This window comes from Apaloderma vittatum, unplaced genomic scaffold (genome assembly GCF_000703405.1).
Source record: "Apaloderma vittatum isolate BGI_N311 unplaced genomic scaffold, ASM70340v1 scaffold9532, whole genome shotgun sequence".
In the NCBI taxonomy this organism is placed as follows: Eukaryota; Metazoa; Chordata; class Aves; order Trogoniformes; family Trogonidae; genus Apaloderma; species Apaloderma vittatum.
The window spans coordinates 109,066-122,045 of NW_009704176.1; the positions used below are offsets into that span (position 1 = coordinate 109,066).

General features: G+C 38.1%; 1 protein-coding gene across 1 annotated transcript in view; it reads right to left on the minus strand.

Annotated features, from left to right (window-relative positions):
- Positions 1 to 11,043, minus strand: part of EMC2 (ER membrane protein complex subunit 2) — a gene marked incomplete at its 5' end in the record, with an annotated part of 29,313 nt that extends 18,270 nt beyond the window's left edge. The window contains 3 exons of the mRNA XM_009864932.1: positions 4,306 to 4,363; positions 7,199 to 7,284; positions 10,979 to 11,043. Of these exons, the coding sequence (XP_009863234.1) occupies positions 4,306 to 4,363; positions 7,199 to 7,284; positions 10,979 to 11,043 (209 nt within the window). The remainder of the gene's footprint in view (positions 1 to 4,305; positions 4,364 to 7,198; positions 7,285 to 10,978) is intronic.
- Between the last annotated feature and the right edge of the window lie 1,937 nt (positions 11,044 to 12,980).

Below are 12,980 nucleotides of genomic sequence, written 5' to 3' on the forward strand. Positions count from 1 at the left end.
AATTGCTGCTCAAAAGTAGAATCTTTGTCAGGGTAAAGTAATGTAAAAAGACATTCATTCAACGTAATCTGATGCAGACATACACAGTTTACAAAATTCCTCATTTAATATTCATTATAGAACTGAAATCAATAGCAAAATAAGACACTTAATTGCCTGCTTAGGAACCAAGTCCTAAATAATTTTGCAGAGCTCCATCTGCTCCCCATACGTAAAATGTCAGTACTATTTCATCTCAACATGGCTGCTGTGGGACAAATGAGAGAAAAAAAGAAACATTTTCTACCATTTGTTAATGTTCTTACCTATGAGCCCCACTCCAAGAAATGAGGAGTTACGTATCAAATAGAAAATACAGATGTATCAATTTCATGCAAATCTTCTACTGAATTTTACAAAAGCAATCCATCGAAAACATAAGCCTAAATGCAGTATCCTGACCACTAACAAAAACACCAAGAACACTGTGAAGATCAACTTGCAATTTAAAAATGCCTGGAGTTCGCATGTTGCATCACATTTCATACTGCAGAAATATATAGTTTAGCCATCGTACTATCTGAATTTACAAAGGATACACATAACAGTAACTCCATACTTCAGAAGACTACCAGGCATTTCACGAGCAGGCAGATTCTGCCATTATTAAAGTAGCATGCTCGAGCATTTAGCCTTACGTCCAAAACATTTGAAGTGTACCTGGGTTTTCTTTAGTGAAAGAAGAAAAATTTCATCTTGCAGAACCAGAAGTTTGGTTACTTGCAGCATTCACAGGGTACATGCCTTCACTGTTCGAGCTAGAACAGTTACTGATGGAACTAACACACAGCAGGTACTACAGGTAATAAGAGACATTTCACCAGTAAGTCTCAAAGCTGTTTACTGATAGTAGAAAACACAGTGTCTAAAGGCAAAATGTGATTTTTAAAAAAAATTTCTACAGAAGAAAAAACCACCACCATCTAAGACTTAAATGGTAACACAAATCCCTCTGTTTTGATCTCCTACCCAGTCTACGAGCCCGTTGTTCCCCTACATCTGACCAGATCCTCCACTACCTGCCTCTCTCTCTTTCAGTCCTCACAGTTCTGCTTCCTTCTCTTTCTACTCTGTTCCTTTTGGACATTTTTTTTTCCTTCTCCTGCTCGTCACCTGGGTGCAACTCACAAAAGAAAGGAATCTCTCCAGTTTCTGCCTCTTTCCCACAGCCATGAGGAGCAACTGCAAAGAAGTCCTGCTCAGTCTCTGTAGCCTGAGGTAGATCACGTTCAAAGCAAATGGGATTTTAAGATGTATTTAATAAAAATTCCACCAGGCTCTACTGAGAACTTGAAGTGAAGATTTTCAAATGCTGAGACAGTTGGGGTGTTTTTCTCATAGCATAATAAAAGCTGCATTCTACCAAGAGCTCTTTTCCTGTTGGTATCCAAGGCCTCCCTCCAAAGCAGAGCAGGATGAAGATTTCTCAATGAAATTTATTAACAGCAAAACCAAACAAAAAAGTCCTTTCTACCAAGCCTCCTAAAAAAAACCAGTGTCCCCCTTATTTTGCTTTGAGAAACAGACTAAGCATGTTATCTGAAGACCTACAAACAACTCAGCCACTGTTTGACACCAGCATAAAGGTTTTCAATTGGATGCTGCAGTAAGTTTCAATTAATAACAAAGTCCCTAAAATGGAAAACATTATGCAGCCCTAGTAACAGAGTGATCTGCCAGCCACAGCTCTCAGACATCTTCAATTCAACCAAACTGAAAAAGACTGGAAAAGGTTCCCATTCTTACCCTATTAAAAGGCACACAAGTTGTGCTTTTCACAGGAATCACATTTCATTCATTAAACTCCTTACAGAAGGGAGAGAGTCTTACGCAACACCTCCATGCTTTGAAAAACGAAACACGATCTCTGAAGTGACAACATTAACATTGCTCTACTGTCAAATGAGTCATCTTTTTCAGTAAGCAACCTCCTAGCAAGATAAAACGTTGAGATGATCACCTTTTAAAAGTGTGCATTTTGCATTCTGTCCTAAGAAACTAAATAAAATGACTACTGTTATCTTGATTTCAGAGTTTTGCATGCAACAAAACATTGGGCGGAAGTGTAAATGTCCATTGCTTAATCTGAGTTCAAAGTTCATTCTTCATCACGAAAAAGTCTGGCAGTTGTCTAAAATAAGTAATTTTTTAGAAAAGCTTATTCCACGCTTCTATTTGAACCTGTCAGGTGATGATTTTTACATGATTCTTGTGAAGAAATGTCTGTTTCACCTACAGCACTTGCCCAAACCTTTACCGTATACAAGCAACTCCATGTGTCAGCAAACCAGAGGAAACTGCTGTAAGGCAAGGTGAGTGCCAAGACAAACTCAGCAAGAGTTTCTTTTTTAAAATCTCAAAATATTTATTTTCCTACAGCAGCCACATGTGTGCATGGAAATAATTAACAGGTGAAAGACACAAAGAAATCTGCACAGGACAATTTATCAAAACCTTCTATTTAACTTTCACTCTTCATATGCAAGGCTTAGCCAGCCTACTCTGTAGTCATACAGCAAGGAACCTCAGATCTTTAGAAATGCAATAGATCATGTAGCTGTTGTAATACTTACATCTTATGCTTCTAAATATTATCATTTTATAGATCTTTATGATTTTAGTAAGGAGGAAATTCAAATCAGGTACAGTCAAGCATATTACTTAGTTAAAACTTTTGGTCTACATAACTACCCAGCAAACCACCCAGATGACGTTAGCCATGTTGAGACAGCTGAAGAGTAAAACCGCCAAAAATGCACATGTCAAAGATCTGTGGTTCACAGAAGTCACCATAATACGGTGCTCCGTTTTCCTCTGGCTTCAACAAAAGCTCATAAAACACGCACCTAGGTGACCTATTCTTCTGGCTCCACTGCGGATGAGCTCCATCTTGTTTTAACATGACTCTGAAGACTTCATGTCTCTGAAACTCTTTGGGCCATGCACTGGTAAAATCCATCGACATTTGCTGCAGACAGCTATGACCCTTGTGCTCAAACTTCTACTCAAACACGCTATGTATTTTCCAAGGACAACTGCAGATGGCCTACATCTGTCTCACAGAACTAGTACTGCTCTATGGACAGCAAAGAAATAACGAGAGAAGGTTTTAGCCTTGCACAAAATATACGAGTTCTTTCACCGATAAAAGACACAGACATTAACCTGTTACTGTCGTCCACGTACTTAACTTGGTATTAATGCACTGCCTTGAAAACCATTTTCTGGTTTGGTGGTTTTAAGTGGGTTTTTGGTTGTTGGGGATTTCATATTTGTTCCGTCGGATTTTTTTAATGGTTTTCTTAGTGAAGCGATGGCACTTTATCTATATCCAGCTTTGGCATACCCTAGTTACACCCAGTTATCTGTGTTTCTGTGGGTTTCCCCCTCCTGAGTAGCAGATGATATCAAACCAGCTGACTGAAAGAAGGCAGAGATAGAAAATGCACCAAGGAAAGTTTGCGTGAGACCACCAAAACATCTGCAATAGCCCAAGTATTACATTTACATAGAGGTTTATCCAATAAAGAGAACCAGTTCCTTGAAAGCAAGTAACACAGGCAAATTACACCTTCAAACAAGGAACAATTAACAATAATTAACTGGCTTTACAACACAACATATAAAAATTGGGAACTCCGTATTTTCCTCATGTTTCTAGCTTTATCCTTGTGGGAAAGAATGTACGAAAACATATTGCTACAAGTTTCCTCAGACTTTCATTTTGGCAACTAATAGTTCAAGGTCACTTACACAACAAGTACTCAAAAATACTTAAAAGATGTGTCCTATTTTGTTTTATACGATTGGCAAGCATTACAGTATTCCAATTTAAAAGCTAGTAAAATGTCCCAGACAATAAATCAAAATAACTGCTACTCAAGCACTACCTGAGTGAATTCATATTTAATCTGTAAGTGAGATTAAGCATTAGGAAGACAGAAGACACACGGCAGACTATATTGGTTCTTTAAATACTGAATATTCAGGTTCAATGGAAAAGCTGAAAGGCCCAACCTCAACCCTAGTAAGACTGCTGGAAAAGTTGCTACTTATAATCCTGTCTTCTAAATTCAGTGTTTCAGCAGGTATTACAACATGCTTCTCATCGGGAAATGAGTCTCGTTTGTCTAAGGAAGGCAACATAGATTATTATTCTAAGAAACTGAAGGAAACAAAGTAACAGACACACATTGAAGCACACAATATGTTATGACAATTTCCATCAAGAAATCACCACACTCCAGAAAAATCTTTTAAACTTACTGTGTTAGTTGAATCTTCCTGTAAAATTCTATCATATAACTGGATAGCATCATCATACCTGTTCAAAGAAATGAGTCCCATTTATTTCTGCTGAGAGAACTCTCAACTTTCTTACTGCCCTTGACATAGTTAAAAACCCTCCCACACTTTTTATGCTGAATATACTTAGCAAATTGTATTTATATAAATTCTCTTGAGTGAGTGCTAAATATGAACAGCAGTATTTCATGTCACCAAGTTAAAAAAATGCTTCATAGAATACCGTTTCAGCAGCCACTTGATATATTTCACACCCAATTTCTTGCTCTCCTATTTGTTCTCTCTTTCTCTGTACCCAATAGGTCCAACCACCACATCCCAACTCTCCCTTTCACCTTTCCCAAAGAAAACACAATTACAAAATTTGAAAAGACAGCCCCAATAATGACTTTTTTCACTTCACTGTAATTTAAAACTTCATCCAAGTTTCTCCTGTTATGATTTTATAAAGCACAAGCAGACACATACAGTAAAATGGGGCGATTCCCACAAAAGCCCACTCCTACCATAAATCTTGAAAGAAAATGTTTTCCACCATCACTACATAAGGGTTTTTTCTCACCTTGGACACCCATTTACATACCCTCACTGCTCCCCAAGCTCTGCTGACATGAGCATACCTCAGCTCTCCAGTCCAGTTACGATAAACCATAAGAAGGTGACTGCTACATGCTTGAGCATGTAGCAGCCGTGCTGCAGAATGGTGTATTCGTGTTCTCTGTTACTTGCTACTTTATCTAATATATTTTATAAGATTGAACGTGATAGCTGGAATTCCAGCTTTACACAGTGAAGTTCCAGAATACTATTTTATTTATTAGAAAGTGTCTACAAAGATGTCTCAATCTTTGGGGATGTTCTTCATAACTTCCTCTTCCTGCTGGGGAATGCAGGATCTTACCAACTCCTAGAATTCACTTAGAATTTCATGAGAAGCCTTCCAATACCTGAAGGAAACATACAGGAAGGCTGGGGAGGGTCTTTTTACAAAAACATCCATGGATAGGAAAAGGTGAAATGGGTTTAAGTTAAAGGAAAACAGATTTAGATTGGATCTTAGGAAAAAATTCTTCAGTATGAGAGTGCCAAGACTTTGGAATAACTTGTTCAGAGAAGCTGTGGATGCCTCCTCCTCTGAGGCGTTCAAGGTCTTGAGCAACCTGATCTAGTCGAGAGGCGTCCCTGCCCATGACAGGGAGGTTGGATTAGATGATCCCTAAGGTCCCTTCCAACCTGGGCCATTCTATGATTCTCGCTTCTTCAACTGAAAATGGGATCTCTTCAGCCTAAGTTTCCGTAGGCTTCAGTTATAGTCAGTGGAGTAGGACAGGATTCTCCAAGGGAATGGCTTAGAGCGCGTGCAGATGGATTCCTGTTCAAGATAACAACTGAATCCCCTCACTCCTCTGACTTCTAGAGAAAATCTACAAAGACGAAACCCCAGCTTTTATAAATGCCTCTGCTCCTGATATTCCAATCTCAAGGTTCTAATCTGACAAGAGATATTTTGTCATGAATTTTCATGAGCACTTTTGGAAAACTGTGGCTCAATCTCACTTCAGTGCTGAAACAACACATAACGTTTATGCAGCACTCACCTCCCACAAAGATCTGCTCCCATGCAGTAACATCTCTAATGCAGTTACATGAGCCTGAACAGAATTACGATCTTTTGCACTTCTGAACAGGCTTTGGGAAGGGGGCAAAATCTGCTGCCATTCTCTGTCTTCCTATGCTACATCAAACAATGGCAGAAGGAGAGCTAAGTTTAATGGAAATTCTTCACATATGTGTATTGGATATAACGAGAATGTGTAACACCTAGCTGCCCCAACTGTTCTGTGGCTGTGGAGTCTGGCTGTCTACTCTTTTTGATCCAAGCAACAGACATGTATTGGTGGCTCATATGAAATAACACCTTAAAAGTTAATTTTGCAAGGATGAAGGACATCTGATAAACACATAAATTACCCCAAAAAAAAGCATTTAGGGGTTTATGTCTCAGTTCCAACTCCTTCATATCAAGATGGCCCAAAAGCTCTGAATCTCACCCACTCTGTATGCAAAACGTGTCACAGCATCTATTTGCCAGCATTCAAAGGCACTGGAAGCTGGAAGTCCTTCTCAAGAACAAAGAGAAATGCTCAGAACAGAATGGTGACATCAAAGAGGCATCCGAAGGACAAACGTGGACAATAAAGGTCAAGCTCAAGCTCTGAGGTCATTCCTTTTGGAAAACTTTGGTTTTAAGATGTTCATTGTTTTAATAATTTCTGTTAAACTTGGTATGTTATAATCCTTCTATAGGTAATTTCAAAAAGTTTGACTTCCACGTTCTGCCATTCTATTCCATATGTTTTTCAAGTTTTTTCTATAACCAACTCTGTAGATTTAATCCTTAAGTTCTACTTGATTTATACACACTCAAAAAATAAGGGAAAAGAGCTACAACCCACAGCAATTAGGAGCATAGAAGAATAACAAAAGCAATAAAACCCACTGGCTCTGATATTCATATGCTACTCTAGCTCTGTGAGATGAAACGTATACCTCTCAGACTTTGTTAAAAAAGTGACTAGTGTTCTACTGTATAATGTCTTCTGTTGTCCAGTGAGAGATTTTTTTAACCTATAAAGTCCAATGGGAAGATTTCAGAAATGTAACACTGTATAGCACATGCAAAAATGCAACAAAAATGTCTAAATATTATAACATGATCAAGCACATCATTACTTTCTGTAAAGAAACTGCCCAGCATTGCTACACCGTGTTTCTATAGCACCTGAATTCCTTTTTAAAAAATAGCAAGCATCCTCCCAGATAGAAATTAGTTTTTTAAACATTTGTGTTTTACCTTTCCATAGCTTCAAATCTCATTCCAGTCAATCGTTTAACTCTGTGGCTTCCAGGAAACTGCCGCCTCAGTTCCTGAAGACAAAACTACGCAAATCAAACAAACAAAAAAAAATTATCTATATGGAAACTGGAAGAAAAAAAAAATTAAAATTCCTTAGCTGATGAATTCAACAACCTGAAACTGCACTTCTAAGTAAAAGCAAATATCAATTTCTGAAATAAGCAATAAAAGATATTGATAAAGAGAACCTCAGAAACTGAAATTCTGTAAGTTAGAAGATTAATTCTAAGAAGTCTCTTCCATACAGGTCATTACATCATCAGGCCTTCCTGGAAATAGTTACTTGTCTAGAAAATCAAACTCACCTATTATAGATACTGTTAAAATTCAAAGTCTATTTAGCTGCCTTATAATACAGCAAGACAGCAGAAAAACAAAATAAAAATGGTAAGAGCTTATGTGATCCTTTTTTAATAAATGGCTATCTTATAATGGAACAAACTATGCTAATCCTATGCTCTGTGTTTATTTTTAAAATAAAAACTGAAATCCAAAAATAATGTTTGTCACTGGCTTGTGTTGAGCCTGTTGGCAGAACGACACAGCTTCTAACTCCTGAAATCAATGAGACACCTGGGCTGGCACATCCCACCGGCTGCAGCAGCTCCTCCACAGCCTCTCTCGATGATGGTAAACTCCTCACATGAGGATATGTGATAGTCACCATCATGATGATTAAGGGACTGGAACATCTCTCCTACAAAGAGAGACTGAGAGAACTGGGGCTGTTTAGCCTTGAAAGGAGACGGCTGAGAGGGGTCCGTATTAACGTTTATAAATATCTGAGGGGTGGGTGTCAAGGGGAAGGAGACAATCTCTTCTCAGTGGTGCCCAGTAACAGAACAAGGAATAATGGGTTTAAGTTAGAACATAGGAAGTTCCACCTCAACATGAGGAGAAACGGCTTCACTGTGAGGGTGACAGAGCACTGGCACAGGCTGCCCAGAGAGGTTGTGGAATCTCCTTCTCTGGAGACTTTCAAAACCCGCCTGGACGTGTTCCTGTGTGGCTGCCCTAGGGGATCCTGCTCTGGCAGGGAGGTTGGACCAGATGATCTCTAGAGGTCCCTTCCAACCCCTAATATTCTATGATTCTATGATCATTATTCAACCAAATACAGCAGCTACAAGGCCAAAATAAACTCCTGGAGAGTAAGACCTCAGACAGAAAGCAAGACATTAGACACAATAAAGTGACATTAAAAGTCGTGAGACAGTCATGCAACCCTTCCAAAAACAACAGTGCATGAATAAACTACACGAGCTACATCTTCAAATTGTTCTGGACTCGGAGGCACTCAATGTCCTCTTTTTAAATCTAACCTGTAATCGCTGTAATCACATATATTACTGAGGACTGGTTCTGCACTACGTCAACAATCTGCTTTCAAGATCCCCTCACGAACTCAGGAATTACAATGGCAAATCTCATTTGTATGTAAAAGCTTAATTTGCAGTTAATCACACCGGATTTTAATTTTAAAGGTCTGATGACAAATTCAAATATATATCAACATGGACTTCAGCACTGATAGTGCAAGCACCTGCCAACACTAAAAATGTGAACGTGAAAGAACTGGCTGATTGCAGTAAGGGCATGAATTACACAGTCATTTTGTGTAAGACAGAGAGGACAACAGTAATTAAAAGAGGAAAGAAAAAGAGAAAACAAAAATCAGATAAATGATTCTGAAAATCATCTCAGCCTCCTCATTTGGAGTGGACAAGATCTACTCCTCTAAGCAAAATGCATCACAGCTGTCAAAGACTCACTGCTGAAAACCAGAAGTTCCAAAGCTGTTTGTCTGCTGTGGGGATACAGCTGTAGCAAAAAGCCACATACGATGTTGACGTGTTTGAATTAACTACTTCTTCACTATAAATCAATCAGATTAAAAAAAAGAAAAACACAACTAATTTTCCCTCTAAGCTTCTAATCTCCTTTCTGAGCTGCATATAAAATGTTGCTCTCTGTCATCTCAAGCAATATTCCTCAGACAGCACAAAAACTGAAATTGAAAATCCTTGCCAGGGCTAATAAAAATAAATAGTGTTTCACAACTGATCTTGTAACACTGGCTCCCTCAAACAATCATGTGAGTCTTCCTAAAAAGACTCTGAAAATAAAGACCAAAACCGATTTAGATATAAATTACAACACAGAAATTTATTTATTTAAATGGCAAGTCTATTTGCTTTTGTTTAGACAGATATATTATGATGGTATTTTCTTCCGAGGAACAAAAGACAGGGAAGTTCAGCGGGTTCATGACACGTTCAGCATGTTGTGCTGCTTTCCAGTGCACTCCTTCTTCCCATATACATACGGGATGTGAGAGAAACTTGCCTAGTTGCTTCCTTTCCAACTGCTCTTCTCCCAGCTACATCCTCCAGTTTGACCTCTTGCAGGTCACACACCATTAAGTTTCACCCAAGTGACGTCACATGAAGCTCAAAGACCTTATGAGGTATTTTGCTATCTGACAGAGAATAAGACACTGGAAAAGTAATCCCCATGAAAGATCTCAAGTCCTGAATTTTTATTTTTTTTTTTTACTGAGAACATCTCAAGCTTGCTGGCTTTCAGGGCATAAGACAAGCTCCTGAGTTTTTTTCCCAGTGTTTTGTGAAGGAGTGATGAAAAGGTTTATAAAATGTGCTTGCAAAACACACTTTTGCCTTTTTTATTTACTGCCTTTTAAAGGTTAAGCTGGTTGAATTTTTTTTTTGTTTTGGTGATTTTCCATTTATAATTTAGTGAACAGGTATTATAGTCCTAAATAAATTAATTTTATCTAAATTGTTATTTGTATAATTCAAATATATTTGGACACAAATTCACTAAACTCAAATATCCATTAACAATATTTTTATGAAGAATCACTCAGTAATTTGGATTGCAAGGGACCATTAGAGATCACCTGCTCCAAACTCCCACTGAAAACAGAGCCAGGTTCCAAATGAGTGCAGGGCCATATCCCAATGCATTTCTGAGCATCTCCAAAGGAGATTCTACAGTTTCTCTGTGCCACTTGTCCCAGAGTGTTCACCAACCCCACTGTTCTTCCTATTATCAAACTGGAATTTTCTTTGTTGCAGCTTACGTCTCCCACATGTGTCTTTTGCTGCCCATCTATAAATATCTGTCTAACCATTCTCTATATCTCCCCACTTGTACATATCCAAAGACAGCAATAAAATCCTTTCTTAGCTTTCTCAAGACTTATCAAACCCAGATCTCTCAGCCCTTCCTTATATATTACGCAGTCCAGCTCCTGATTCACCTCGAAGACTTGCTCCAATACGTCAATGGCTTTCTTTGATAATAGCCAACACGACATATAATACGATATGCACGACAGAACATTTTACCTCAAAACATTCAAAAACCCAATATAATCTGAGAGGTTTTCAATAAACAAACACTCTCTGTACAGTATGGCAACTCCAATATTATTCTTGACATTTAGCCCACACTGGAGTAGCTGTAAATACTTTCAGGGCTATTGGAAGAGACATGATCTGTCTAAACAAAAGTTACACATTAGAGAAGGTGGGCGGAGGTGGTTTCTGCCCAGCAGTGCATTTCTCGAGAGATACTCCACAAGTCCAGGCTACGGAGTTCAGAATATCCTGTAACTGCCCAAAGAACTATAGGAAAGACATATGCAGGAAGAAAACTTAAGGTTTGAGGGAAAAGTCAACTCGAAAAACTTACCAATGCCAAATCATCTCGACTGCAGTCCAGGGCAGCAATCATCACCTGTTCATATATTATCCAAACTGGACAGAAGAGAGATATTTTTAATGCAGACAGTTGGGTTTTTGTAACATACTAGGAAATACCTACAATGTAAATAAGATTAATGAATTCTGTCTGTACATTCTTCCTCTTCTACTCCTGCGGATCACTACTTAAACAGGGCCATCTAAGAAACTTCTGGAATTAATTAAAAACATATTTAGGTAATTTTATTGCTTTTAGCAATAAAGTACCTTTTGACATCTTGAAAGGCAAAAAAGCTCTAATACGTTGCTTTTCCTAACATTATAGGTGTAGTCTTCTAAGCAGATTCCCATTAGAACTTGCTCTCTGATCAGACCTGGACGACAGCCACTGGGGCTAGAAAGGAAACAAATTTCCCTTAACTGTTTCACTGCTAAAAGCCCTAAAAATGTCTTCTTCCTGCAGTTGAACAGCTTCTCTAAATCAATGACAGATTACATTATTTCTGCTCTAGGCCTACCAAGTCCTCCAATTTAAAGAACTTCACAGTGTATCTGCAAAAGCTGCAGAAAAGAGACATTATGGAAGAGGGAAGAATTTAATGTGAGTATTACATGTACTAAATGCTTGGAACTTTTGCAAATACAATCAGGTGCGCTCCGTATTTCATAGACCTGAAACTGAAGCAAGTGTCTTCCAAAATAAAAATATATTTTTAGATATAAGACAAAAAGAAAATGAAGTAAAATAAAGCAAGCAAAATAAAAACAAAATAAAATGTATTCCAGGACCTAAATAAAGGGAGCCTATGAGAAAGTTGAACTTTTTACAAGGGCATGTAGTGTTAGGACAAGGAGTAATGCCTTTAAGCTGAAAGGTGGTACATTTAGATTAGGTATAAAGAATAAGTTCTTTACTGTGAGGGTGGTGAGACAGTGGAACAGAGAAGCTGTGGAAGCCCCATCCCTGGAAGTGTTCAAGGTCAGGTTGGATGGGGTTTTGAGAAACCCGGTCTAGTGAGAGGGGTCCCTGCCCACAGTGGGGTGCTTGGAACTAGATCATCTTTAAGGTCTCTTCCAACCCAAAACATTCTATGAGTCTATGAAAATAAAGGTAACAGGTCCTCTCATCTTTAAAAATTGTTTCTATGGCATCAATTTCTACCATTTTTTAAAAGAAAATACTATTTCCTGCTAGGTATGCAAAAGAAAAGAAACAGACATTAAGGAAGGCACCCCTCTTCCATACTGGAACTATTTGTAAGGCATATATTCTATTTTTACTATATAACATGTAATTTTTTTCCACAAATGTAAAAATGCATACATGGATATAGACAAAATAGATACCACATATCCATGACATATGTGTTTTTAAAATTCTACACACAAGAATAAGATACTTTTATACTTTATGAAATGGCTCTCCCCAACTGATCAAACCTCTACTTTGATACTCTAACCCTAGCACAGGCTACTGTCAGATATTTGGCAAAAGAACACTTGTAAGAGAACCACTTCACTTGTCCAGAGGGATGTGTTTTTCTAATCTCTACTAGGGCTTTCTTATTCAAGCTTAAAACAAAACTAAACAAACCTCCCCCCCCCCAAAAAGAAACCAGAAAAAGTCAAAGGTCTTATTCCTCTACTTTGAAGTTCAACTCTATAGCTTTCAACTAGTGAATGTCCATAGGAAAATCTCAACTTTTCATTGTAACAATGATGCAGATGATAGTATCCCTACCCCTTAGACTGAATATTCACCAAGTTATTTTCACTTCAGAAACCTCTTATAATATTTTTCCCCAATTACACTGGGTGTCTTTGTCTGAGGAGCCAAGTTACTGAGATACCCAAATAACCCACTCAATTGCATTCATTATTTTCCCTTCTCTATGCATTCTGAAATTAGGCATTGTAATATCCAGATATTCTCTGAAAACACATGAAGCAACAAGACTAATGTATTGGGTTGGCTCAGCGGGATTTTGGTG